The sequence below is a fragment of the Zosterops lateralis genome (assembly GCF_965231275.1).
Source record: "Zosterops lateralis genome assembly, chromosome: 31".
NCBI classification, from domain to species: Eukaryota; Metazoa; Chordata; class Aves; order Passeriformes; family Zosteropidae; genus Zosterops; species Zosterops lateralis.
This window is the reverse complement of record NC_139791.1, coordinates 1,529,641-1,557,349: the sequence shown is the minus strand read 5'-3', so window position 1 is coordinate 1,557,349 and position 27,709 is coordinate 1,529,641. Positions and strand designations below refer to the sequence as shown.

The window sequence follows — 27,709 nt, the reverse complement described above, 5'->3', positions numbered from 1 at the left end:
TCAAAGAAAATGGTCCCAGGTTGTCAATGTTTTCTTTCAACAGCCCACCATGCCCAGAGTGAAGAAATGTCCAACAGCAGCTCCATCAGCCACTTCCTCCTGCTGGCATTGGCAGACACGCGGCAGCTGCAGCTCTTGCACTTCTGCCTCTTCCTGGGCATCTCCCTGGCTGCCCTCCTGGGTAATGGCCTCGTCATCAGCGCCGTGGCCTGCGGCCACCACCTGCACAGCCCCATGTTCTTCTTCCTGCTCCACCTGGCCCTCACTGACCTGGGCTCCATCCTCACCACTGTCCCCAAAGCCATGCACAATTCCCTCTGGGACACCAGGCACATCTCCTACACAGGATGTGCTGCACAGGTTTTTCTGATTTTCTTCTTCTTGGGGTCAGAGTTTTCCCTGCTGACCATCATGTGCTACGACCGCTACGTGTCCATCTGCAAACCCCTGCACTACGGGACCCTCCTGGGCAGCAGAGCTTGTGCCCACATGGCAGCAGCTGCCTGGGCCAGTGGCTTTCTCTATTCCTTGCTGCACACAGCCAGTACATTTTCCCTGCCTCTGTGCCATGGCAATGCCCTGGGCCAGTTCTTCTGTGAAATCCCACACATCCTCAAGCTCTCCTGTTCACACTCCAGCCTCAGGGAACTTGGGCTTCTTGCTGTTAGTCTCTGTTTAGGTTTTGGTTGTTTTGTGTTCATTGTTTTCTCCTATGTGCAGATCTTCAGGGCTGTGCTCAGGATCCCTTCTGAGCATGGACAGCACAAAGCCTTTTTCACCTGCCTTCCTCACCTGGCTGTGGTCTTCCTGTTCCTCAGCACTGCAGCATTTACCTACCTGAAGCCCCCCTCCATCTCCTCCCCATCACTGGATCTGGTCCTGTCAGTTCTCTACTCGGTGGTGCCTCCAGCCCTGAACCCCCTGATCTACAGCCTGAGGAACCAGGAGCTCAAGGCTGCAGTGTGGACACTGATCACTGCACAATTGCAGAAAAATTACATTGGTTGAAATTTCTGCCAATCACTTGTAATAAAAGTCATCTTTGATTGTTCTTGTTCCTTTGCTTGTGAGTTTTTTTTCCCTTTTAGTTTTTAATACTGGCTACAAAGAATAGTCTTTGTGCCCTTCCTCATTTTGGTCCTTTCCATTTTGACTACCACACACAGACTGTTTCAATAAAGCGCTGTGATCTTGGTGGCTTTAAATGAACAGAAGGATCTTCCAACAAAGTTTTTCCCAGAGATCCCCACTTTTGTTCCATTCTCTGTTGCTGCAGCAGCAATGTCTGTGTGCAGAGCTGGGGGCAGATCAGGGCTGGCACAGCAGCTGTGCCCAGCACCAGCAGCCCTTGGTGTTGCCAGTGCTGCTCCGTGGCCCTGCCCCACTGCCCTCCTGGCCCTGGTGTTGCTGTAGGGCCTGAGGGCTCTCGGGGCCGGGCACAGGGCTGGGGGTGGCAGTGCCGGGGCTGCAGCAGGGACAGGCCATGGGCACTGCTGGGGCAGCACTGACGCCTCAGGGCAGGGCCTGGGGGCTCCAGGCTCCTTGCCCAGGCTCTCTCCAGAACACGCCCAGGCCAATGCTCAGCACAGAAAAGCCCCGTGAGCAGCCCCAGGGTGGCCGTGGGCAGGCTGGGGACAAACAGCATGGCTGGGGCTCTGCAAGGGCCCTGGGGGAGATGGGAAGGAGCAGCAGAGCAGGGGCTGATCCATCTCCACTGCACTGGACACCCCAGGGCAGCGTCCCAGAGTGTCCTCCTGCACCTGCCAACAACATCCCCCCTCTGCAGCCCTGGCCTCTCCCCCAGCTCACACAGGTGCAGGATCCTTGCAGGCACAGACATGGCAGCACTGGCTTAGGAGCCCCTGTTTGCAGTGCCCAGAGCAGGCCTGAGCACCCCCATGGTGTTGATGTGGGGAGATGAACCTGCGTGAGCACAAATGCCATCAGCCCCTGGGGCCAGGAAGGGCTGGGGGACGGGAGGGAAACTCCTCAGTTTTGTCATGGCCTCTGAAGTCACACGGAAATTTTGTTCCCATGAGCTGTGAGTTTCCTGTCCCACTGCAGGCATTGTTGCTCAGAGCCAGGACTGCCTGGCAGCCACCCCCAAACTGCCCTGATTTTTTTTTTTTTTTTTTTTTTTTTTTTTTTTTTTTTTTTGCTTCACCTTTGCTTTTATTTCTCTTTTCTGCTCCAGATTTCTTCTTCTTGCCAAACCCTGTTCTCTGCCCTCCAAACATCCCATCCGTGTTTGTCCTTTTTTCTCTGGCCCCACTCCCCCTTTCAGCTCCTGAGTTGGCACTATGGGAACATCTCTTGGGGAGCAGGATCATCCTCCAAGTGCTTCAGGAATTGTCTGCAGGCTCCTGCAGTGCCTGGTGCTGCTCCCTTGCCAGAGGCAGCACAGGCCAGGGGGACAAATCTGAGCTGCTGTGTCTGGCTGTGGGGCTCCCTATTCTGGGCAATGAGGAGGGGCTGCAGAGGCTCTGCAGGACTGACAGGATGGGCTTTGGGGCTGTGAGGAGAAGCTGAGGGGCCTGGGCTGATGGACCTTCAGAAGACGAGGCCCAGGCCTCATCCTGACACTTTTTCAATGATGGTTTCAAAGAATCATAGAATTAACCAGGTTGGGAAAGACCTTGGAGATCATCAAGTCCAACCTGTGCCCTGACACCACCTTTTCTCTCCTGTACCTCCGCATTTCCAGGCTAAACAATCCCAGCTCCCTCAGCCACTCCTCACAAGACTTGTGTTCCAGATCCCTCACCATCCTTGTTGCCCTCCTCTGGACATGCTCCAGCCCCTCCATGTCCTTCCTAAATTGGGAGCCCAGAACTGGACACAGCACTCAAGGTGCTGCCTCACCAGTGCTGAGCACAGGGGAAGAATCACTGCCCTGCTCCTGCTGGCCACACCATTCCTGATCCAGGCCACGGGCCATTGGCCTTCTTGGCCACCTGGGCACACTGCTGCCTCATGTCCAGCCTGCTGTCCAGCACTGCCCCAGGGCCCTTTCTGCCTGGCCACTCTCCAGCCACTCTGTCCCCAGCCTGGAGCACTGCAGGAGTTGTTGTGGCCAAAGGGTAGGATCCGGCCCTTGGTCTTGTTCAATCTCCCATGGTTGGATTTGTGCAGAGCCCTCCTACCCTCCAGCAGATCCACACTCACACCCAGCTTGGTGTCACCGTTTTTCCATGAGGCCCCAGAGTGTCACAATGATCTCCATGATTCCATGAGGCCTTCTGATATATGGTGAAGGACTCCACAGCTTCTGAGAGTTGTAAAGTATGTATGTGTGTTGAGCACTGAGACGCACGGGGGTTAGCTCCTCCAAAGGCCAGTGCACCTTGGTGATTTTCCTTCCACTATTTATCCTATGAAGTATTACATATGCCTATACATATTCATTACCCAACCCCACCTAGCCTCACTTTGTATTAAAATGAGCTAGAAAACCCTTCTGCGGTTGCTCAGCCCTCTCTGGTGGTCGTGGGCAGGGGTCTTCTCATGAAGTCAGTAGTCTTCCTCCCAGTGGCATCCTTTGGACTTCTCCTTCTGGGCAGGCACAGTAGGGATTTGTGTAGTTCCCAGGTCAGTTTGTCCTGGCCAAAACCAGGAGCCTGGTTCTTGCAGCCTTCCCAAACCACAAGTTCTGCTTTATCAAGTTTCAACAATACCTAAGTCCTGCTTTGCTGAGTTTTAACATCCTACACCTTACCTTTATGACTTTTACTTCGCAACCAAGCTTAGCAACTGAATTTCTATGTGTTCCCAATACAAGCTGTTCCTCAACTTCTACAAACTCACTAAATCATCTGGTTTTTAAAACTCTATATTTTCATATCCATAAAATGTCCCTATTACTCTCAGTGTCACAGTGTCCCTTTGGTTTCATGGCACCCCTTGGTGTCAAAAAGTCTTATGGATCCTTGGGCCCTGCAGTGTCACAATGGTGCCTTGGTCCCCCAAGGCCTTGCAGTGTCACAATGGATCCTTGATTCCATGAGGTCTCACAGTACAGGAATGGTCTCCTTGGTTCCACAGTGTCACAATGGCCTCTTGGTCTCAAGGGGCACCCAAGTGTCACAGTTAAAGACATGAAAAGAACCACACTCACCTGTCACGTAGAAGCAGGGAAAAGAAGGCAGTTTATTATGATTTAGGGTTTATATAGTATTTGGGATTTGGTCAGGGATTGGCCAATGAGAGGAACACCTCTCTGACTCCAGTGGTGAATCCAGAAGTCCATCACCGAGAGGAATGAAAACAATATACATTGTTTTGAGAGATTCCAAAGGAAAATATGTAAACAATCATTAGAAGGCTTAGTATTATGGCAATATCTCACCCTTTCTGCATTAGGGAAAAAGAAAAGCAAAAAAGAAAAATGAACATTGTTCATTCTGGTGGAAGGACCATCAGAGTGAACACTCGCATCTCGCATCTGAATCCTCACTTGATGGTTCGTCCATTTGCTGCCTTTCATTTGGTCACAGTCTCCAGCTTTCAACATGGCAGGGTTCATAGAAATCTGTGGCAGCAGTCAGGTGCTTGATGGCATGCAAAGCCTTGCCAATTGACTCTGCAGGGTTTCACCCTGCATTCCCCATTTTTGTTTAATTTTTTTTTTTCCTCAACTACACAACACAGAGTCGTCAACAAATGAAGCAAAGCAGCATCGCTGACTCTCTAAAAAACTGAATGACTCAACTGCTGTGCCGTGTCGGCAACACAAGCAAAATTTGTGACTAAATTGAAAGGTTTCTGGGAAAACTTAGAAATGCCATGACAGCAGCCCTCAATGCAATTGGGCTGACCCATCTTCATGACCTTCCAAAGTGGCCACTCAGATCCATCCTCCAAATAACAATGGCCTTTCCTGTCCTTCCCAAACCTTCAGTAATGACAGTGCACTGGCTCCTGGGTGTTATCAAAGAATTTTGCCACATGCAATAGCTCATGGCTGGGCAGATGACAGGTGATCTGCCCTGAAAAATTTTCAGAGTACTTTGCAGAAAAACACTGCTTGCAAAGCTCCGTTCAAAAGCCTCCCATAAAACCAAGAGTATTAATTTTATAAAAATCTGCACCCATCAATCACAAGCACTGTTGCCTGCATTTAATTATCAATTGAGCAATGAACTCAAACAAAAGGATTGCCATCTTTTGCGGCTGGTGTCGAGCAATCAGCTCAGAAAATGCATTTTGCCGTCTTTTGCGGCTGAAATAGAGCAATTTCAAACAATGTATTTGCCATCTTTTGCAGCGGATGGGGCAGGATGACCCAGTCAAAAACGGGCAAGGAATTGGACATTCATCATTCCATTGGCCCATGATACCTGTAGGATGCAACTGAATCACAAAACAACCCTTCAGAGTCACTATGAGGATTGGCCAATCCATGGGAAGCTTGGTGGTGACAGTATATCAGCCTGAAACTTCCCCATGCTGTCCACCCCAGCATTAACTTTTTGGAGGTCTTGGTGTGGATATGGAAACAACTGCAGAAGTCACTCTACAATACAAGGAAGTTACAATGATTCCCACCAATGTCTGTGGCCCAATATACAGTGTCAGGTCTCTCATTGGAGGTTTGCTCCTTGGCAGATCCTCCAGGAGCAAACGAGGTGTGATTGTAATCCCAGGAGTCATTGATGCAGATTTTACCGGACAACTTCAAATTTTAGCTTATGCCTTGCAACCACCTGTGACAATTCCAAAGGGCAGCAGAATGGCTCAAATTGTAGTTCTTGAAAATTCCTTATCACCAATGTCCAAGAGAGACACATGAAAAAGAAAGAATGAATGGAGGCTTTGGCTCCACTGGCCATGATGTTTTCTTCACTTTGGACTTGACAAATCACCCATTCAGAACCATGCAATTGCAGTGTGGTTCTCAACAAATTAAGCTAAAACTACTCCTAGACAAAGGATGTTTCTATAAAGAATCAATTGTATTGGCCTCCTGATTGGCCTTTGCAGGCTCCAACCAGCCACATTGTCAGAGTTGGTGGAATAAGAATTTCTGCAATCAGCGCAGATCCATTTTGCATTAGTTTCAAAAACAGTCGAGTTGTTACAGCATGACTGTACGCCATGCGTTCGCCTGTCAGGCTTCCAGGACTGTTGGGCAGAGATGTGTTGTCCCAGCTTGGTTTGGTTTTAACCTCAGATCAGCATTTTTCCCAATGGCCACTGCACAGCAGCCACCCATTCTAAAGATCACTTGGTTGACTGACAACCCTGTGTGGGTCAAGCAGTGGCCCATGACTGAAACAAGGCTGAAAATTGCAGAACAGCTGATTCAAGAACAACTTGATGCTGGACACATTCGACCATCTGTCAGTCCGTGGAACACTCCAATTTTGTCACTCCAAAAAAATCAGGTAAATGGAGACTGTTGCACAACCTGTGAAAAGTCAATGAGCAGATGCAGGCCATGGGTGCCTTGCAACCCGGCCTGCCAGCACCAACCCTGATACCGCAAGGGTGGAGCATTGTTGTCATTGATTTAAAGGACTGTTTCTTTACCATTCCACTCCACCCACAGGATACTCAATGTTTTGCTTTTACAGTGCCATCATTTAATAAAATGGCTCCAACAAAAAGATATGAGTGGGTTGTTTTACCACAATGCATGAGAAATTCTCCATGTATGTGTCAGTTGTTTGTTGACTGGGCCTTGCGACCAATACATCAACACTTCTCTGATGCACCGATCTATCATTACATGGACAACACTCTCATTGCCACAAAGCGACCACTGCCAAAGACAAAAATAGACTGGCTGATTTCGCAATTAGAGCATCATGGACTGACAGTTGCACCTGAAAAAATACAACAATCAGCCCCTTGGAAATACTTAGGTTGGCTGATCACAGATGCGCAGATCTGTCCCCAGAAAATTACCCTGCATGACCACATTACCACTTTGCATGATGCTCAGAAACTTTTTGGAGACCTGCAATGCGTTTGAACCATTGTAGGCATTACCAATGATGACTTGCTACCATTCCTGCCATGGCTTCGTGGCAGTGATGCCAACAGTTCACGAGTTTGTACCCCCAAAAAACAAAGAGCTTTAATAGAAGTGTCTGAGAAACTTCAGCTTGGATGGAGTGCCCGTTGGGTAGAACTTCTTCCATTGTCACTTTTCCTTTCCAATGCTGAAGCTTGCCCACTTGCCATTGTGTTTTAATGGCAAAAGAAAAAGGGGGAGAACCAATCTGACCAAAAATTCGATTCTGCAGCAATTGTAATTGAGTGGGTATTTCTGCCCGTCCAGCCAAAGTGTCGTGTATTGAGCAGAACAGACGCTTTTTTGGCATTGATAAGAAAAGGCAGAGACAGAATTGTAGAAATAGACGAGAAAGAGCCAGCAGACATCAGTATTCTTGTGAAAGCTGAAGACTTGGAATGGCTGTTGAGGCACTCAGTTGCATTGCAAGAAGCGTTGTTGGGATTTGCAGGTGTGGTTCACAACAAACAGCCAAAAGTTTCGATGTGGCATCTGATCACACGCCATCGATGGTTGGAAAGGCCTTTGTGTTCACTGAAACCAGTGGAAGGCAAGACAGTGTTCACAGATGCTGGTCAAAAAACACAAAAGGCTGCAAGCGTTTGGCAGCAACAGGGAGAATGGCTGCAACGTGTAATTAAGGGTGAAGCAGGAGATACAGTTTAAACCCTTGAGTTGAAAGCTGTGTGTTGGGCTTTGCAGACTTGGAACAAGGAAACACTCAACGTCAGATTCTTTGTATGTGGTTGGAGTTGTGCAGAGAATCGAAGATGCACTCCCCAGGCAAACCCAGAATCAGTGTCTTGGAGAACTGTTTTTAAAACTGAGAAGTGTGTTGAACCAACGCCATCGTGTCTTCTGTGTTATGCACATCCGAAGTCATCACTGCAACAGAGATATGGGAGAAGGCAACACATGAGCAGATGCTGCAGTCAGCTGTGTTGTCCATGTTCCCCCTCAAAACAAGTTTGAAAAGGCTCGCAAAAGCCATGAAACATTCCATCAAAATGCATGAGCCTTGCACTGACAATTTCAGATTCCTTTGAGTGATGCACAAGACATCGTGCGTGCCTACTCTCAATGCAGTCATCACGGGCACGGACTGAGGCTAGGCACAAACCCAAAGGGACTGAAAGCTGTAGAACTGTGGCAAATGGATGTGACTGATATTCCAGAATTTGGAAGATTGAAATACTTCCATGTTACAATTGATACCTATTCTAATTTTATTTCGGTGACAGCACAGCCAGGGGAAAAAGCTTTACACGTAGAAAGGCATCTGTCTGTTTGCTTTGCAGTCATGGGTGTGCTTGTGGAAATCAAAACCGACAACGGTCCAGCCTACGTTGGTCAGTGAGTTGCCAAATTTATGCAGAAATGGGGGGTGAAAAATATTACAGGGATCCCCCATTCTCCCACAGGTCAAGCTATTGTAGAAAGAGCAAACTGCATCCTGAAAGAATATCTTGCAAAGCAAAAGCAGACTGATGACCTTGATGTAGTTAGTAGGTTGCCAAAAACATTACTTTGAATTATTTATGTTTTAGTGGAAGGTCGAGAAGAGCCTGTGGTCGTGATTCATCATCACGCAGTAAAAGAGGGGAGGACACAGGCAATTCCAGGACTTTATGTTTATCAAAAAAACATGCCTACGAGTGAGTGGCAATGGCTGAGTCAAGTGTTGTTTAATGGTTGTGAATACATGTGTGTGTCCACAGACGCTGGTCCTGTCTGGGTGCCGAGTCGCTTTACCCGTGTGTGTCCTCCGGCAAGAATACCATCGGACAGTGAAAACGATCCGGACAACAACGACCTGCCGGGATCATCTTTGGGCAATTCCAACCCCAATTAGAATTAAGTTTTAGATGTGTGAAATAAGTAGTTTGTATCATTATATTTGTAAAAGTTAAGTTAATTATAAGTTGTAAATATTTTTAATAGAACACTAAAGGTAAACACCAAAAGTACCAGCAAAATGCTGTGGGTTGAACTACTTATTCTCTATATTCTGTTAACAGGAAATGTATTTGGAGTGCTCGACATCGACAAAAGAGAAAACATGTGGGTCACATGGGCCAATCAAACTAGACAAGATCCATTTTGTCTGTCTTTAGCAACACCGTCCAGTCCTTTTTGCACCTGTTTATGTGGAGTTCCATTGCTTTCAATGACAGAGTTCAAAAACTGGACTCAAGCCAAAATATATCCAAATCTGACAGAGGCTTGGAACGCATGCTGCCATCAGCCCATTGGGTCCACTCATACCCAGTGTGAAACCTGGTACAAAAATCTTAAAATCCCTAGAAATTATCTAGGAGCACAAGCTGTTGCAATCACACAAGATCTTAAAGTAGCAGGTACTGAGCCACAGGAATTTGATCTCCTTGTTCTGTACCAAGTAATTATTGTTTGACATTTGGCCACGTACGACAATCCAAAGTTGACAACACTTGGTTGTTTCCTGAATCCCCGTTGTATAATAGCAATACAGAGTACTGCAACAATTGGACACAGCTTGTAGCACCACCATGAGATGCTGGGGATCAAGCCTGGTCTGCAGCACCCCAGAGAGCTGCAGGGGGCCCATGTTACTTTGGGAAATTAACCCTGTTCGCTCCTTCCATTCATCAAATTACAAAATTTGCACAAACACCCCGACAATCTAAATGCAATGCTCTTGAGTTAAATCCCACCTGTAACTCTTCAGTATCATTGTGGGGACCTCCAACTTTAATAGTAGCATCAATTTTTGCCCCAGGAGTTGCATCGGCACAAGCTCTGACCCAGTTACGAACCTTAGCTTGTTGGACATCCAAACAAATTAATATAACATCTAATATGTTAAGTGAGCTCTCAGCGGATGTTTCATCTGTGTGCCATGCAGTGCTCCAAAACAGAGCTGCCATCAACTTCCTTCTCCTTGCTCAAGGACATGGATGTGAGGAATTTGAAGGCATGTGCTGCATGAATTTGTCAGATCACTCACATTCAATTTATGAACAGCTCAAATAACCCCAAGGAGTAATATGGGGAAAATTGTCAGTACCCTGTTTAAAAACTGGATCAGCTCATTTGGAATTGCTGGTTGGATCAAAGATTTGATCCATTTTGGAATCCTTCTGTTCATTGTTATTATAGGTATATTATTAGTTGTGCTTTGTTTGTTAAAATGTATGTGGGATGCAATCAATTGTGCCTTTGACTAAGTTTGGGGAGTTCAAGAAGAAAGGGGGATTTCTTACAGATTTCCTCAGGAAAAGAGGTCATGATTTATATTTAGACCTCCTTGAACTACCCTAACTGAGGCCTACCTATCTTGACTGGGGCCTGACTTGAGGCCTGTTAAGCCCTCCAAGCCTGTGGTGCAGTGAAAATTCCTAGTGAGCTGTGGTGTAGTTAGAAATAGATATTAAGGTGTTTGGGAAATATAATAGAGTGTTGAAGGTCACAAAACAGAGTTGTTAGTAGTCGTGTGTTAGCCACCTTAAGAGTAAACTAAATAATGTGTGTTTGCATTCTTTCCTCTGCTGGGTGCCAATGAAAGGGTTATTACATATATAAACTATGTAAAGTTCTATATAAGTCGCTGTGCAGCACGTAATAAACAAATCACATATGATTAACCACAGTGGTCGGATCAGCGTGAGTTCTGTCTAACCCTCTAACATTGTTAGTGGTAACCCTGGCTTCAAGTTACCACGAGCAGAGGAGTAAGAGAGTCTGGATCATTACCAACCAACAACTCTGCACAGAAGGCTGAAATAATTGCCTTAACCCGGGCTTAGAACTGGCAAAAGAAAAGAAAACAAATATTTATACAGACTTGAGGTATGCATTTGGGGTAGTTCATGCACATGAATCCATTTGGAAGGAGAGAAGACTACTGAACTCACAAGGGGAAAATATTAAACATGCACAGGAAATACTGAGACTGTGCAGCTACCTGAGAGGGTAGCAATCATGCACATCAAGGCACACGAAAAGGTGAGCTCAGAATTGGAAGAAGATGCTGGTGGACAGAGAGGCAAAAGGCACAGCCAAAGGTGAGGTATCTGATGAGACAGTTGAGGCAGCACTGATTCCAGATGGAAAAATTTCTATTGCTGGTAAGCCAGTATATAATAAGAACGAAGAAACTTATTAAGGCAGAGAAGGCAAGTTATAATCAGGAAGGATGGGCTGTGACAGAAGGAAGGGAAACTTGTAGTACCCTCCTATTTGTTATGGTCAGTGCAAAAGGAACATGAAAAAGCACACTGGAGAATAGATGCCTTGTATAACCATCTGAAAGAAAGAATTTTGGCTAGAAAATTACAAGGTACAGTGATAGAGGTAACCCGTCAGTGTAGTCTTTGTTTTCCTAACAAACTAACCCTATACTAAACCTAACTACACCTAACTAACCATAGAAACATTCTAAAACCAAAAATTAGGCCAACTGGGAAAGGTTATGGGCCTGGGCAACAGTGGCAAATTGATTTCATGGAATTAACCAGGAAAGGGGGTTATCATTACTTATTGGTATTAACTGATATACCTTTTTAGGATGGCCAGAAGCTTTCCCCACTAGGACAGCTAAGGCACGAGAGGTAACCGAAGCCCTGTTACAAGAGATAATACTGTGTTTTGGAGTTCCAGCCGCTATATCCTCCGATAGAGGGCCCCCCTTTATTTCAAAAATTGTGCAGCAAATTAGCCACCACTGGGGGATAGATTGGGAACTGCATACCCCATATCACCCTCAATCAAGTGGTCAGGTGGAAAAGATGAATCATTTGATTAAGCAACAAATTGTAAGACTGGGACAAGAAGCAAATTTGCCTTGGCCTCAAGCTCTCCCATTGGCATGATTGCAAATTTGGACAAAGCCAAGGACAAAAGAGAAATTAAGCCCTTTTGAAATATTATATGGAAGGCCATATGCAGTTCAAGAAGGAATACCACCTATTCAAGTAGGAGAGGAAACCCTACACAGGTATATGGCGGCCCTGCATAAACAACTAAAAGAAACTGAAAAATGTGTGGCTGGGGCTCAAAACAGAGAATTAGATGGACCAGTACATGATGTACAACCAGGGGGTTATGTATATGTTAAGTCTTTTACAGAGGAGACCCTGGAACTGCAGTGGGAAGGACCATTTTAGGTGCTCCTTACTACCTTCACTGCAATCAAGATCAAAGAACAGAAGGCTCGGATCCATCACTGCCGAGTGAAGAAAACCCCTGAAGGAGTTTGGAAAGTTACACCAGGCAACGGTGAACTGGAGCTGAAACTCACTTGGAACAGTGAATAGATGGACTTATAGTGGTCATAGACATGATTAGGAAAGTTGTAAGTGCTGTGGTCATAGCAGGAGCTAATGCAATACCGCACAGGTATAATGTAACTGGGATATACTGGTGCCAAGGGAAGGCTTATGATCCTCATTCTCGTGAAGCTACTACAAGTTACGAAAAATCACAAATGCAAGTCTGTGGGAAAGAAGAAATGTTTGGTGATGCAATTATGCATTCATACAAGATGGATTTCATGAGGCCTACCATCCACCCATGAACCTCATCTGGATTAGTCCTGAATGCTGTGACAAATGCTTGACCAAGTGTCCTGAGTTTAGAGTCTAAAATAGAGGGGTGTGCAATAAGGGGGTGTGATCTTGACTTTAACATTACTCAAATATGCACCAAGTATCATGAAGACAAGGCTAAGACTACCCCAACAGTGCCAAGAAAGACTGTGACTACCCAAATGCCAGCTATTCCAGAAGAGGAGGAAAAGCCTGTAATTCCTGTAGTTACTAGAATTGGGCCATATGCTCCTAAGAAAACAAGAAATCAGAGGTTATTGATTAACCTGGAATGGTCTCTGAAACGAGTAGAAATGGGATTGCAAGTAAATGCTTCTGCCAGCCGGTCAGTGTTCCCCATTTCTCAGAAACTCTTTTATGGATTGGACTACTTGGCTCCAAAAACGTATGCCCTGTAATTTCAGGAGCAAGAGAGATTTCACTGGGTTTCTAGGAACAGGATTGGGAGTGTTAAACACAATAGATTCAGAAGTGTTAATGAATAAATTGATCACCATGGGGAGTGATTTGATTAAATTACAGCAACCTTTACAATCTTCTTTACTAGCCCTAAGTAACAGTCGTTGGAAGTTGTCCAAAATATTACCAGAATGGGAAAGCACAGAAGAACAGGATTGTGAGGAAATAATCAATGCACTAGGCACAGCCAGTGAAAACATCTCACTGGCTCTTGGGTGTACTCAAGCACAACTGTGGATGCAATCAGTGGCTGCCACAGTCATCAGGAAGGGTGGAGAAGGACCATTCCCTGCTGAAATCTGAAAAATTGTTTGCGATAGTACATCCAACATGGAAAAGCAACTTCAGTCTTGATGGATCTTAGTTTCACCTATAACCTGTGACTAGTATGGTGACAGCCTTTGTTTTAACTATACACAGCGCATCAGTGAGCTTAATTCACCCCAGAGTCTCTTTAGGATTAAATCATGAGGGGACTGTATTGTACCCTTCTGGACACAGAATGTGGGTACAAGAAATTGAGGGGAAGTGGCAAACCATTAACCTAGAGCCCTATTCCATGAAGAAACAACTAGGGTACATTTGTGAAGGGACACTAGAAGGGGATAAGGACACGTTTGGATACAGACCAAAGCATTTGCCACTTTGAAATGCATTCAGGCAATCAGACAACTTTGCTTCTGTATATAGGACAAGGTTGTGTCTGTCTCAGGACTGCATACCCTACCATAATGATAGACAGTCTAATCATGAATGAGACTCAATCTATGTGTCTGTAATTTTGTTAAAATTGAAGGATGTGACTTTTCCTACCGGGCACCTGTAATATCATATCAATATATAAAGGCTAACCCAGCTACTGTACAAGAAATTGTGCCTGTGCCCATAGGAATGAGTCTGACTTTAGTTGCTCAATTATTAAGCATCATAAATTGAAAGAAATTTTAAAAGAAATTAGAGATGCAGGGAAAAAGACTTTGATCATGATACACCATGACACAGAGACCATCAAAGGGGTCTTTAAGCAATTTGAAGAACACCTGTCTCAACTTTGGTGGGATGTTCTTTTTGGATGGTCACCCACAGAAACCAGCATATTTAATGCCTTAATTAATTTTATCATTGCATTGCTTATTCTGATTAGCATAAACTTGATTTTGTCTATTGTGATACTTGTTTGGAATTGGAGAATGCTGCAAGAGATGGCAGCCCTAACCTTACTATCAAAAGCGTTTGGTTTGGTTCTGAGAGATACTAGACATATGTCTTGGGTAGATGAGGAGGAATCTGTATACTGAGTAAAAGAATTTACTCATTTTAAAGAAGAAGTGAGATATGAGACATGGACTTTAAAGAAATAAGGATTGTTGCAATGTGCATTTTGAGCTTTCTAAAGTTCTGTATGTTTTGTTATCAGTTCTGTAATGGTTTATACTGACCCCTCCCATCCCCCTGTAGCCCTTCCCTGACAACAGATCTTGTCAATCACTGTCACCACACCCTAAAGCTTGAGTGCTCTGGCAAAAGCCAGGTGACTCAGCCAGGCTTCAGGTTTCCCCACTCCCCTTTTGCACCCAAATAGCCATGCCAATGCCCCCTGTTCCTAAGTCACTCCCCTTCATTCCCAAAGGTAACGCCCCCTTTATTTAAGGGCATGAAAGCCCCACAAAACTTCACTTGCACCTGGGCTTCAGCCTGAATAAAACCCTCCTGATCCCCAAGTGTGAGTCCTCTCCTTCTTCCAGCCAGGAACACGTCTCTGTCTGGGATTTGGACCCACAGATATAACTTGTTTATATGGTTACCTGAAGAGCAGGGCTGGCTGGTGGACAGCTCAGAAATAACTGTAAAGGATTTTAAAGACGTTAAGATTTTAGCTAAAGAAAAGCTTTGTTGGAATTAATTAAAGTAGATAGATAGGCTTTCCTAAAATTAAAAGTTAGTTGAGAGAAACCTGATTTGGATTAGCCCTCCTGGATCTGAATAACGGATTGCTTGTCAACTTTATGTTTGTTTAGTCGTGTTTATAATGAGGAACAGAGAATCTGATAAATAGATTTTAGGAACACAAGACAATTACGGAACATCCCATTCCCAGAAACCCATTGAACAGTCATGAATCCAGGAAACAGGAGTCCTACCAAGGGTTCATTTGCCACATTTGCATTGAAAAGGTAGAAATGTAAGAACAAGTAAGACTTCATTTACCTCTTCGTTTCAGGACCCCTCCCCTCCCTTGAAAGGGACCACCGACCCATTTCAAAGCACAAACTATGCATGCTTAATAGCTTTTTAGCTAATTACCATACAAAGTGAGGAATGGGACATACAAGGATTATGAATATGCATTTCTGTTTTGGGTATTCAACACTTCTGTAAAGAAAAGGACTGTGAACATCTGAAAATTGCGGTGTGTATTTGGGAGAGATCCCGTACACTGCCTGGCATTGTAATATACATATCCTTTCTAACTTTAAACTGTTAGCGTGTTTTTGTCCGTCACAGTTGGGTATCAATACTAGATCAATATCCATATTTTTTAATTAATCAGCAGCAAGAGCCATCTCCAAAAGTGCTCCCTGTTTTCCCACCCTCTAATGCCGCAGTCCAAAAGCCCACACCAACCCATCCCACCATTCCAATCCCCACCCCTCACAAACTTCATCTCACCCCCACACTTCCATACTCACCCTACACCATCCCATCCCATCCCATCCCATCCTGTCCCTCCTTGGCAGGAAGCCCCATCTCACCATCCCTTGGACAATTCCAGGGATTTGGGGTCAGCCACAGACTCTGGGGCCAACCTGGCCCAGGGCCCCACCGCCCTCCCAGGCTACAAGTCCATGCCCACATCCCATCTCAGCTGGGCCCCGGCAGCGCAAAGCCCTTCCCTGTCTCCTCTCCCTGCAGGCCCTTGCCAAGGGTCTCTCTCAGCCAGCAATTGCCGCTCCTCCCTGCTCTGGGCCGGGAGCTGCAGGGTGACTTTTTGCCCGTGGCCCCGGCCCGGCCCAGAGCCGGGGCCAGGACCTTTCCCCGCGCCTCTGCGGCCGCCGCCTCCCTTCGCCCGCAGCCCAGCAGACGCAGCTGGCAGCTCCCCGGGGGCTGCGGCTCCTTGCCAGGGCCGGCGCTGGGGCAGCTCCCACCCGGGCCCCGGGCCAGCAGGGACAGCAGCCCAGGCAATGGCTGGGCCTGGGCCAGGCTGGCCCCGGGCCCCAGAGCAGCAAAAGCTCCTTCCCCTGCAGGCCGGGCTGGGCCTCTGACCAGGCTCCCCAGGGAATGCTCAGAGCCCCGAGGCTGCCCCAGCCCCAGGAGCCTTGGCACACCCCTGCCAGGGATGCCCAGGCCCCCAGTGCCTGGACTCCATCATCCCTCTGGCTCCCTCTCAGCTCAGCCCCTTCTGCCATTCTCACCTTTGCACAGCCCTGGCTGTCCTCTCCAGGGGCTGACAGAGCTCTGCCGCCTGCGCCAGGAGCAGGGCAGCCCCAACCTTCCAATGTTCCACTGGCTCTGGGACACCCCAGCGCTGGCAGCCCCCAACATTCCCTGCCTGGAGATGCTCCAAGGGAAGCGTCAACAGCTGCCGCCACTCACCACAACCCACCGGCCACTGAGCAGCCCTGGCCTGGGCCCCTGAGGATTCCTCTGCACACAGTTCGGACAAGGGCCCTTTGCCTTCCCCCAGCCTGCACCAGGCAAGAGTCACATACACTTACACAGCTCTGCCCACAGCTGACAGGGAAGAGGGGCATGTTAATTTAAAAAAGAAACAAAACCCCCCAGGAAAAGAACCGCCCTGCCTCCAGCACAGCTGCTCCCTTCCTCCCTCACTACTTTCACTTGCACACACACAGCACCTCCATCTGCAAGCAATTAGTCCTTTTAAAATATTGTATAGAAGACCATATGGGGTCCAAGAAGGAACAATACCTACCCAAGTAGGAGAAGAAACCCTACACAAATATATGGCGGCCCTAAACAAATAACTTGGAGAAACTGAGAAACATGTGGCTGGGGCTCAGAGCAGAGAACTAGATGGGCCAGTACATAACATGCAGGCAGGGGATTATGTATATGTATTATCTTTTGCAGAAAAGACTCTAGTACCCCAGTAGGAAGGATATTCCAGGAGCTTCTCACCACCTTTACTGCAATCAAGATCAGAGACCAGAGCACCAGGATTAACCACACTTGAGTGAAGAAGACTGAAGAGCCACACTGGGTGACAATGAACTACTCTTCCAAATTAAATCTTAATCTTAATCAATATAAATTGCTTCTTTCCCTTAGCTAAAATCTTAACTCTTTAAATCCTTAACTTAAGGCACTGCAGGACCCTGCAGAAAATTCCTGAAGCACTTGGAAAATGATGCAGATCCCCAAGGGATGTTCTCATGGTGCCAACTAAGGAACTGAAATGGGGAGTGGGGCCAGAGAGGAAAGAGCAATAAGGGATGGGTTGTTTTCAATGGAGGGGGCAAGGATGGGTAGCAAGAAGAAATCTGGGGCAGAGAAGAGGAAAAAAAGCAAAGGTAGAGCAAAGCAAAGGAAATTACCTGGGTGGTTTCTCTCCCATCTCCGAGGCCTTCCTGGCCCCAGGGGCTGATGGCATTTGTGTTCCCTCAGGTTCATCTCCCCACACCAACACCATGGGGGTGCTCAGGCCTGCTCTGGGCACTGCAAACAGGGGATCCTGAGCCAGTGCTGCCCTGTCTGTGCCTGCAAGGATCCTGCACCTGTGTGAGCTGGGGGAGAGGCCAGGGCTGCAGAGGGGGGATGTTGTTGGCAGGTGCAGGAGGACGCTCTGGGACGCTGCCCTGGGGTGTCCAGCGCAGTGGGGATGGATCAGCCTCTGCTCTGCTGCTCTTTCCCATCTCCCCCAGGGACCTTGCAGAGCCCCGGCCATGCTGTTTGTCCCCAGCCTGCCCACGGCCACCCTGGGGCTGCTCACGGGGCTTTTCTGTGCTGAGCCTTGGCCTGGGCGTGTTCTGGAGAGAGCCTGGGCAAGGAGCCTGGAGCCCCCAGGCCCTGCCCTGAGGTGTCAGCACTGCCCCAGCAGTGCCCATGGCCTGTCCCTGCTGCAGCCCCGGCACTGCCACCCCCAGCCCTGTGCCCGGCCCCGAGAGCCCTCAGGCCCTACAGCAACACCAGGGCCGGGAGGGCAGCGGGGCAGGGCCACGGGAGCAGCACCGGCAACACCAAGGGCTGCTGGTGCTGGGCACAGCTGCTGTGCCAGCCCTGATCTGCCCCCAGCTCTGCACACAGACATTGCTGCAGTGACAGAGAAGGGAATAAAAAAGGGATCTCTGTTGTAAAGTGTGCTGGGAGATCCTTTAGTTCATTTAAAGCCACTGAGAGCACAGCCCCTCTTTGACACAGACTGGGGTCACAGCATAGGTGGAGAGAAACAAAACAAGGAAGGGCACAAACAATGGCCTCGCTTTGTGGACAGTATTGAACAACTAAACCAAAACAAAACCCTGACAACCAAACCCAAAATGGATATCAGAGACTACTTTTTACAAGTGATTTGCAGAAATTGGCAACCAAGTTATTGTTTCTGAGAATGTCCAGTGATCAGTGTCCACACTGCAGCCTTGAGCTCCTGGTTCCTCAGGCTGTAGATCAGGGGGTTCAGGGCTGGAGGCACCACTGAGTACAGAACTGACAGGGCCAGATCCAGGGATGGTGAGGAGATGGAGGGAGGCTTCAGGTGGGCAAAAAAGCCAGTGCTGAGGAACAGGGAGACCACGGCCAGGTGAGGGAGGCAGGTGGAAAAGGCTTTGTGCCGCCCCTGCTCAGAGGGGATCCTCAGCACAGCCCTGAAGATCTGCACATACGAGAAAACAATGAACACAAAACAGCCAAAACCTAAACAGGCACTAACAGCAATAAGCCCAAGTTCCCTGAGTTTGGAGTGTGAGCAGGAGAGCTTGAGGATATGTGGGATTTCACAGAAGAACTGGCCCAGGGCATTGCCATGGCACAGGGGCAGGGAAAATGTAATGGCTGTGTGCAGCAGGGCAGTGAGAAAGGCACTGGCCCAGGCAGCTGCTGCCATGTGGGCACAAGCTCTGCTGCCCAGGAGGGTCCCGTAGTGCAGGGGTTTGCAGATGGACACGTAGCGGTCGTAGCACATGATAGTCAAGAGATAATACTCTGATCCCAGGAAGAAGAAAATCAGAAAGACTTGTGCAGCACATCCTATGTAGGAGATGTTCCTGGTGTCCCAGAGGGAATTGTGCATGGCTTTGGGGACAGTGGTGAGGATGGAGCCCAGGTCGGTGAGGGCCAGGTTGAGCAGGAAGAAGAACATGGGGCTGTGCAGGTGGTGGCTGGAGGCCACGGCGCTGATGACGAGGCCGTTGCCCAGGAGGGCAGCCAGGGAGATGCACAGGAAGAGGCAGAAGTGCAGGAGCTGCAGCTGCCTTGTGTCTGCCAATGCCAGCAGGAGGAAGTGGCTGATGGAGCTGCTGTTGGACATTTGCTGTGTCTGGACATCCCAACCTGCAGAAGGAGGAAAGACAGTGACAGAAAAGCCAAAGCCCTTCCTCACGGACCATTTCCATCCACTAAACACCTCTCCCTTGTGTATGTCTAGGAGAACTTCCTTCACCTTGGTTGTTGGAGCCCTGATTGCTCCTGGCCAATGTTCAGTGAGGAGCCAGACCTCGACAGGCAGGACACCTGGGAGTCATCCCTGACCCCCAGTCAGTGCAGGGGAACAGTGAGGGCAGGGGCCCGTCCTGATGTTTGACCTTGGACAAAAAATCTATTCCTAAGGCACAGGAGCTGCCAGGGCAAAGGCATGGGGATTGCAGGAGGCAGAACGAGAGATTCTGCTGAGCCATGGGAGAACAGAGAGTCCAGTGAGGCAGGAGGATTGTCTGAGCCCTAGTGCAGACTGAGGGGAGCTGCTCTGTCCCTGTGACTTCTTTCCAGCTGCTCTGGGAACCTTTCTGGGAACCTGGACTTGAACCTTTCTGAGCTCCTCTCCCTGGAATGTGTGTTACCCTTGAAAGCCAGGAGACACTGCTGAGAGCAGAGGGATCCCTGGCACACAAAGTGGCTCCTGCCTTTCCCAAAGTCAGGGTGAGTCAGCTCATTCCCAGCCTGCCCTGCCCAGAGCTCCCCAGGGCAGAGGGAGTTGGAACACCCCATTGCTGTGCTCAGCCTGCACAGGAGGAGCCCAAGGGCTGGGCCTGAGCCTGCAGCTGCAACTGCCATTCCCAGAGAGCCTGTCAGCAATGCCAGGAGCACCTGGGCAAGGCAAGGACAGAGAGCTGGGCCCTGAGGAAAAGCCTTTCTCTGCCCAGCCCTGCACAGCCCCTGCCAGGCAGCAGCAGTGCAGGACAGTGGCCCTGAGGCCCTGGTCAGCAGGGAATGGGCACATGGCAGGAGAGATGCCCTTCATCTCTGGGGCTGCTCTGCCGGCCTAGGAGGGGACTGAGGGCCCCGAGCCCCCGGGCTGAGGGCTCTGCTGGCTGGGAGGGAATACAGAAGCTGTGCTACTCAGGGCAGTGTGTGCCCTGCAGGGCAGGGCCAGCAGGTGCCACATGTCCCCTGCAGCAGGGCTTCCCTCAGCACTGCCTCCCTCCCTCCCTGCCCACGGCTCTGCTGCTGGAGCTGTCCCAGCCCAAGCTGTTCCTGTGGGCCCGGGCTCCTTCCCTGCCAGTGCTGCCAGAGCCCAGCCCAGCCCCTGGGCCAGCTCTGCCCTGCAGCTGCTCGGGGCTGCAGGGATTAAAGAAGAGCTCCCCCAGGCCTGGGCACCATGGAAAGGTGATGCTGGATGGATCTGGAGGCTGGGGAGGTGGAGAAATTGCTGAGGTTACCAGGAATCCTCAAAAGTATGAGACCCTCAATCCTGCTCTGCCCTGCACAGCTGAGTTTCCCTTGCCAAGGTGAGCCAGGGAAAAGTGGGAGCACAGATTCAGCAAAGGAAAGACTTGAGCAGGAAACTCCTGCCCTGAATCTGCTCATGAAAAGCCCCCGAGAAATGATCTGGGCATGACCTGGAGCTCTCAGCAGCCCTGGCCCACACAGCACCCTCTCCACAGCAGCAGGACCTGCCCTGGCAGCAGTCACTCCTTGCACCCACAGCTCCCCTCCACCATCCATGGGAGCTCCCAGGCAGGCTGAGAGCTCCCCCTGGCAGGTGGCAGATCCCCTGACCTAGCCAAGAGCCCTCAGGGCTGCAGCACCTGCTCTGCACCACAGCCCTGGGCAGCCCTGGCTGCAGCCCCAGCCTCAGCCCCTGCAGCCGTCCCTGGCAGCAGGAGCCGTCCTGCCCTGTCCCTCTGACGGTGCCCAGGGCAGCCCCGCTCTGGAGCACATCCTCCCCCAAAGCAGAAAGAGCAGCAGAGCCATCCTTACCGTGCTGTCAGTCCTGTCCTGGGTCAGCTTTAGAAGATCCTGCAGCCAGAGACTTACTGTGTCAGAAGTGGTGAAGATTTCTCCATGAATAATCTTAGAATTGTCCTTCCGGTTGCTTTAAGCCTCTGTCTGTTTCTCTGCTCTCAGTTACCTGCAGGCAGTGCCCTCAGCCCTGCTGGGCTTGGAGAGGAGCTGCTCCTGAGGAGGAATGTCTTTTTGAAGCTGTTCTTGGTTGCCAGGATCTGCCTCTGTGCCAGGAGCTCAGCCCAGCTCACCAGCACAGACACAGAACAAAGACTTTAATGAGACTCTTGGGGCTTTGGTATTGTTTACTGTGGTGTCAATCCCTGAGAGTGTTTTAAAAAGCTTTTGAAGAACCCTTTAGAGAACTTCTCAAAAAGTATTCCTAGTGAGACTGACACTCCAGGGTCTCCTGAAGTTTAATGGGTCCCACTGAGGGACACACCTGACAAAGTGTCCCCAGGTTCCAGTTAGAGCAGAACACTGCAGGCAAGGATGACAAGTGGGGATAAACAAGGCAAAGGGGTCTCTGATGCTGACCTGGATGTGTTTCAGGAATGCAAAGGGCCAAGGCCTGAGCCCCAGCCCCTGCCAAGGCACATCCTGTCCCTCCCTCAGTGCTCAGGGCTCTTCCCAGGCCACTGGGATGTGGGGATGTGCAATGCCAAGGGCAGCACCATGGGGCGGCCCCTGCCAGGCTGCTGAGCAGGGCCAAGGAGGCAATGAGGCCCCAGGGCTGCAAGGGTCGCTTGTCTCCTGCTCATGGCTCAGGCCCAGGCCCAGCAGCCATGGCCCAAGTGCTGCAGGAGTTGGCTGTGTCAGGGCCTTGCAGCTGCTGCCCATCCCTGTGCCCTGTGCAGCCCAGGCTGTCCTACGGTGTCCATGCCCTGCGCCTCTGTCCCTGCAGGCTGTCGTCATCCCCCGGCTGCCCCACCTGGCTGGGCCCTGCCTTTGCTGACAGCTCTGCCTCCTGCCTGCCTCTGCCTGGCCACACACAGCCTTGGGCTGCCCCACACTCCTTCTGGGGGATGTGTTGCACCACAGCTCTGCGCTGGGAAAGAAATGCCTTCCTCTCTCTTCCCTGTCTGGACGTCTCCATGTGTCCTTGATATTAATTCCTTCTTTCTCTGGCTGTTCTCTCATTTGTCAAAAGGATCCACCATCTCTGAAACCACCCTTCAATCCCTCTCAGGGCTCTCCTATTCTGTCCTCAGTCTCCACTCCACTGAGCACAGAGCTCCTTTGTCCCTATACAGTGGTCATATGCTTGAGGCCTCCAAACCCCACCTTGGTGAGATCTCTGGGCCCTTTCCAAGGTCTTGGCAAATGAAAACATCGCCCTCATAGTCTAAGAATATCTCCAGTTGCCATAGACAGTCTGACCTGTCTATCCTGGTTACTCTTGTCTTGGGGCAATTGTTTGATTTACAGAATTTGGGAGACAAAATTCTAATTTTGGCCACAGCCTCTGCACAGGAATGCCGATTCTTTATCATAGGATGGAAGGCAGAGCCCCATTGTTTCAGGGGCAAATGAGAGGTGACCACCAGAGGCCAAGGCCATTCATTGCTGACAGGTTTATTTCTGAGAGATACCCTTGCATGTATGCATTTTTTTCAGGAAAGTATCAATTTAGGCAATGGGTATTCAAAAAGATGTCGAATTCTTTTCCATAGGAATGAAAGCATGGAGCCCCAGTGTTCCATGGGAAGTTTAGAATCAGCCCTTGACATTCCAAGATCAGCTGGACCTGTCAGGTGGCCCCTGGGAGGCCAAACCAGCCAGACCTGTTCCATCTTCCCTTGCTTCTATGGGGCCCCACAGTGTCCCAATGGCCCCTTGGTTCCACGAGGTTCTGAGGTGTCACAATGTCCCTTAGTTACACGTGGCCATGAAGGGTTTTAATGGTCGCCATGGTCCCACAAGGCCCCAAAGTGTCACCGTGGCCCCCCTTGGTTCCATGAGTTCCCACAGAGTCACAATGGTCTCCATAGGGAGGAACCAACCAAGCCCCCGTGTCACAGGGACAGATGAGGGGCAGTCACCAGAGGCCAAGGGCAGCCAGATTAGATGGTGCTGGCAGATTTTGTCTGGGACCTATCCCTGGATATAGGGAATTTTAGAGGCAGAATACCAATTTTGTTCATTAACGCCTGGAGGAGAAGGACGGTTCTTTTCCACAGGAAGGAAAGCACAGAACACTGATGTTTCAGGGGCAGATGAAAGGCGGCCACCAGAGGCCAAGGCCAGCCAGACCTCTCTGTCCTGGTAGCTTTTATCTGAAAGCAACCCTTGGATATAGGGAATTTTGGAGGTGGAATCCCACATTTGGCCATTTCTGTGTTGATAAGTAGGATGGTTCTTTTCCACTGGAAGGAAAGCACAGAGCCCAAGTGTTTCAAAGGCAGAAGAGGAGAGAGGTGGATCCTGGGAAGCCAAGACAGCCAGATCTATTTGTCCTGGCAGCTTTTGCCTGGGAGGAATTCTTAGACATACGGAATTTGAGAAGAGGAATCTCAGTTCTGACCATGGACACCTTGACAAGAAGGAGAGTTCTTTTCCATTGGAAGGAAAGCACTGAGCCTCAGTATTTCAAAAGCAGGTGAGAGGCAGTCCCCGAGAGGCCAAGGGCAGCCAGACCTGTCTGTCCTGGCAGCTTAAACTTGGGAGCAATCCTTGGATGTACAGAAGTTTGGAGGTGGAATCCCAGTTTTGGCCATGGGCGCCTGGTGGAAATGGATGGTTTTATCTGTAGGAAGGAAAAGCACAAAGTCCAAGTGTTCTGGAAGAAGATGACAGGTGGCCACCCTTAGGCCAGGCCAGCCAGACTTGTCTCCCCTGGCACCTTTTGTCTTTTTGTTGCCTTTTTGGGGCAATCCTTGGACATAGGGAATTTTGGGGGTGAATTCTCAATTTTGGCCATAGCTGCCTGGACAGGAAGAAGAGTTTTCTATATTAGGAAGGAAAGCACAGAGCCTCAGTGTTTCAAATATAGATGAGAACCATCTCTTAGAAAGCCAAGGGCAGCCAGATTTGTCTCTCCTGGCAGATTTCATCTTACAATCAAACAATCTTCGCATATAAGGAAATTAGGAGGAGGAATCCCAATTTTGGCCAGGGGCCCCTAGAGGAGAAGGACAGTTCTTTCCCACAGGAAGGAGAGCACAGAGCCCCAGGGCTTCAGGGGCAGATGAGCAGCAGCCCTCAACATGCCAGGCTCAGCCAGACCTGTCCAGCAGCCCCCGGGAGGCCAAACCAGCCAGGCCTGTTCCATGTTCCCTTGGTTCCATGGGGTCCCTGAGTTTCACAAAGATCCCCTTGATTCCATGAGGCCCCACAGTGTCCCCATGGCCCCTTGGTTCTGTGAGGTTCTGTACTGTCAGCAATGCTCTCCTTGGTTCTGCAGTGTCACAGTGGCCACACAAAGGCCCAGGGGCTTAAAAGGCAGAACATGAGCCCAGCCCATGGTGTGGACCCTCCTTCTCCTGGGGTTTGTGTCTCACCCAAGCTGGCTCCATGGAGTTGGTAGCTATATGTGTGTCTTTCTTTATCTCTTTTGTCTTTCTGTATCTCTCATTCTTTTTTCTCCTTCTAATCCTTTCACCTGAAATGTTTTTGGGGAACTTAACATTTTAAGGGTTAAAGGTTTCCAGGTAAAATGGGCTAAGATAATGAAGCTACTGCTATGTTAAAGAGTTTTATGTTGAATTGGATATTTTCCTAAACTCTTTGCCAAAGTTCCTTGACTTTCTGTATTTTGCCACTAAAGTTCTGTGTTGTTTTGACCTCTCAGCTCAGTTGGTTAAAGCATGGTGCTGATATCACTGAGGTTGTGGGTTCAATCCCACTATAGGCCTTGCTCAGCATTGCAGTTCCCTGCTCACAGCCTTGGCCTCCCTGCAATCCTGCCCTCAAGGATCTGCTCTCACCAGTCCCTGGGGAGCCTTTGGCACTCCCTGCCCTCACTGGGGCCCAGGGATGCTCCAAGGGACTTGGACTTTTGCTTCTGACTCCTTGAGCAGCTTCTTCAACCTTCTCTCTGTGCCTGGGGCTCCTGGACTCAGCCTCAAATCCATTGTGGGGCTGATTAAAATACAGAAAGCCTTCAGAAGCCTCTTGTCCTCCATTTGTCTTCAGTTCTGCAGGGTGTGTGTAATTGCTTGGATACAGTTTTGAGTTCTCTTATTGAGGAAGATTTCGAAGTGCACTTCATGAATTTTTCCTGTTTTAATCAAGCATTATTTTCTTATCCAGTTCAGAGAAGAGGTGATTTCCCAAGTGATCTTGATGCTGATTGTCTCCTTAGGAGGTCTGAGCACACAGAAAAATGAGCCCCTTGCAGACTGACCCTGTTTGGACAACCTGCTCCTCACCCCAACCTCACCATGTCTGACATTGCCCACCTGGGACTGACATCCCTGTGCCTGCATCAGAACTTTGTCCCCTGAGCTCTCAGCTGGGTGTCCCAGCCCATTGCACCATGTGCCACCTGCTCTCCTCAGGGCTCTGCCTGCACACAGGCCCAGGAGAAGTTTTCCTCTTTGTGAGAAAAGAATGGAAAGGGCTGAGCAGGTTTCCTAAACAACAAACCCACACTCAGGAGCAGCTCAGTACAGGCTGCCTGGAATGATGTCACCTTTCTACAAGGGACAGTGTGACCAGAAATCATCTCTGTAAGCAGAATTCTCTGAGTCTTTCAGCTGAATTCTCTGTCCCTGTCCTGGATCTCTGTTGCAGATGGAAGCTGCTGGTGTCATCCTCACCTTTAACTCCTCTTTTGAATGCAAACAGATGTTCCCAGGTGTGTAAAGGAAGGTTTGCTCAGTGTTTATGCAAAACTTTTGTGTTCCTCATGGAACCAAGGAGACCCTTGAGACACTGCAAGGCCTTGTATAACCAAGGGTCCATTGTGACACAGTGAGGGCTCATGGAATCAAGGAGACAATTGTGACAGTACAGAATCTCATAGAAACAAGTCTCCATTGTGGCAATCATGGAATCAAGGAGACAATTGTGACACTGAGGCAACATGGAACCAATGGTCCATTGTCACACTGCAGATTCAAGAAGAACATGGTGACACCAGGGAACCTCACGGAACCAAGGGTCCTTTGTGGCACAGCAGGGCCTTGTTGGAACCCAGGGGACCATTGTGACAAAGCAGGGCCCAAGGGAACCATGGAGACCATTGTGACACTAAGGAAACTCATGGAACCACGGTGACCACTGGGATGCTATGGAACCTCAGAGATCCAAGGATCCATTGGGACACTGTGGTGCCTCATGGAATCAAACATTGTGAAACTTGGAGGCCTAATGGAGCAAGGGTTTCTATTGTGACACTGCAGAACCTCATGGAATCAAGGTGACTGTGTTACACTCCAGAAGCTCATGGAACCAAGGGGCCATTGTGACACTGCAGACCCAAGGAAACTGTTGTTGACAATACAAAAGCTCATGGAATGAAAAGGCCACTGTGACATGATGGAACCTCATGGACCCAAGGTTCCACTGTGACTCTGTAGGGCCTCCTGGAATAGAGGGTCCATTGTGACACAGTGGGGCCTCGTGGAACCAAGGAGCCTTTGTGATACTCCAGATCCTCATGGAACCAAGGGTGCATTGAGGCACAGCAGGGCCTTGTTGGAACCAAAGAAACCACTGCTAAAAGCAGGGAAACTCTGAGAACAAAGGAGTCCATTGGTACAATATAAAACCTACGGAACCAAGGGGCCATGGGGACACTTTGGGCCACATGGAACCAATGGTCCATTATGACAATGAGATCCAAGGGGAACATGGAGACACTCTGGAACCTCATGGATCCAAGGGGCCATTGTGACACTCGAGAACTTCATGGAACCCAGGGGCCGTTGTGACATAGCGGGGCCTCATTGGAACAAAGGAATCATTGTTGACAGTACAGAAACTAATGGAACCAAGGGGCTGTGGTGACACAGCAGGGCCACATGGAACCAAGGAGACCAGTGACATTTAGGAACCTGTTGGGGGTTTTCTTTCCTGTCCTTTTCTTTCCTTTTTCTTTCCTCTTTACTTATAGAATCTTTTCTCATAGAGTTGTTAAGATGCGCTGATGGCTGAGTGCCCGAGATGGGGGAGGTAGCCCGGCCTCAGGGAAGGAGGGTGTCTGGTGTCACTCCTCTGGTTTTTGGGAGTTGCTCTCAGAGGGACAGAGGTACTACTAGAAGAGAGGCAGGTAAAGGACAAGGGCGGGGGCAGTTGGGGGTTCTCACTC

The 27,709-nt window shown here is 49.3% G+C and overlaps 3 protein-coding genes across 4 annotated transcripts in view; 2 read left to right on the top strand and 1 right to left on the bottom strand.

The window, feature by feature from the left end:
* LOC310920622 (olfactory receptor 14A16-like) overlaps positions 1-27,709 on the top strand; it is a gene marked incomplete at its 3' end in the record, with an annotated part of 597,990 nt that overhangs the window by 409,033 nt on the left and 161,248 nt on the right. The gene's annotated exons all lie outside the window — the stretch shown is intronic.
* LOC310920687 (olfactory receptor 14J1-like) lies at positions 67-1,008 on the top strand (the record flags this gene model as incomplete). Its single annotated transcript, XM_083880745.1, has 1 exon — positions 67-1,008. One exon carries the CDS (start codon positions 67-69, stop codon positions 1,006-1,008), a length of 942 nt encoding a protein of 313 aa, XP_083736871.1.
* On the bottom strand, positions 18,611-19,543 carry LOC310920795 (olfactory receptor 14A16-like; the record flags this gene model as incomplete). The annotated part of the gene is made up of 1 exon (XM_083880854.1): positions 18,611-19,543. One exon carries the CDS (start codon positions 19,541-19,543, stop codon positions 18,611-18,613), a length of 933 nt encoding a protein of 310 aa, XP_083736980.1.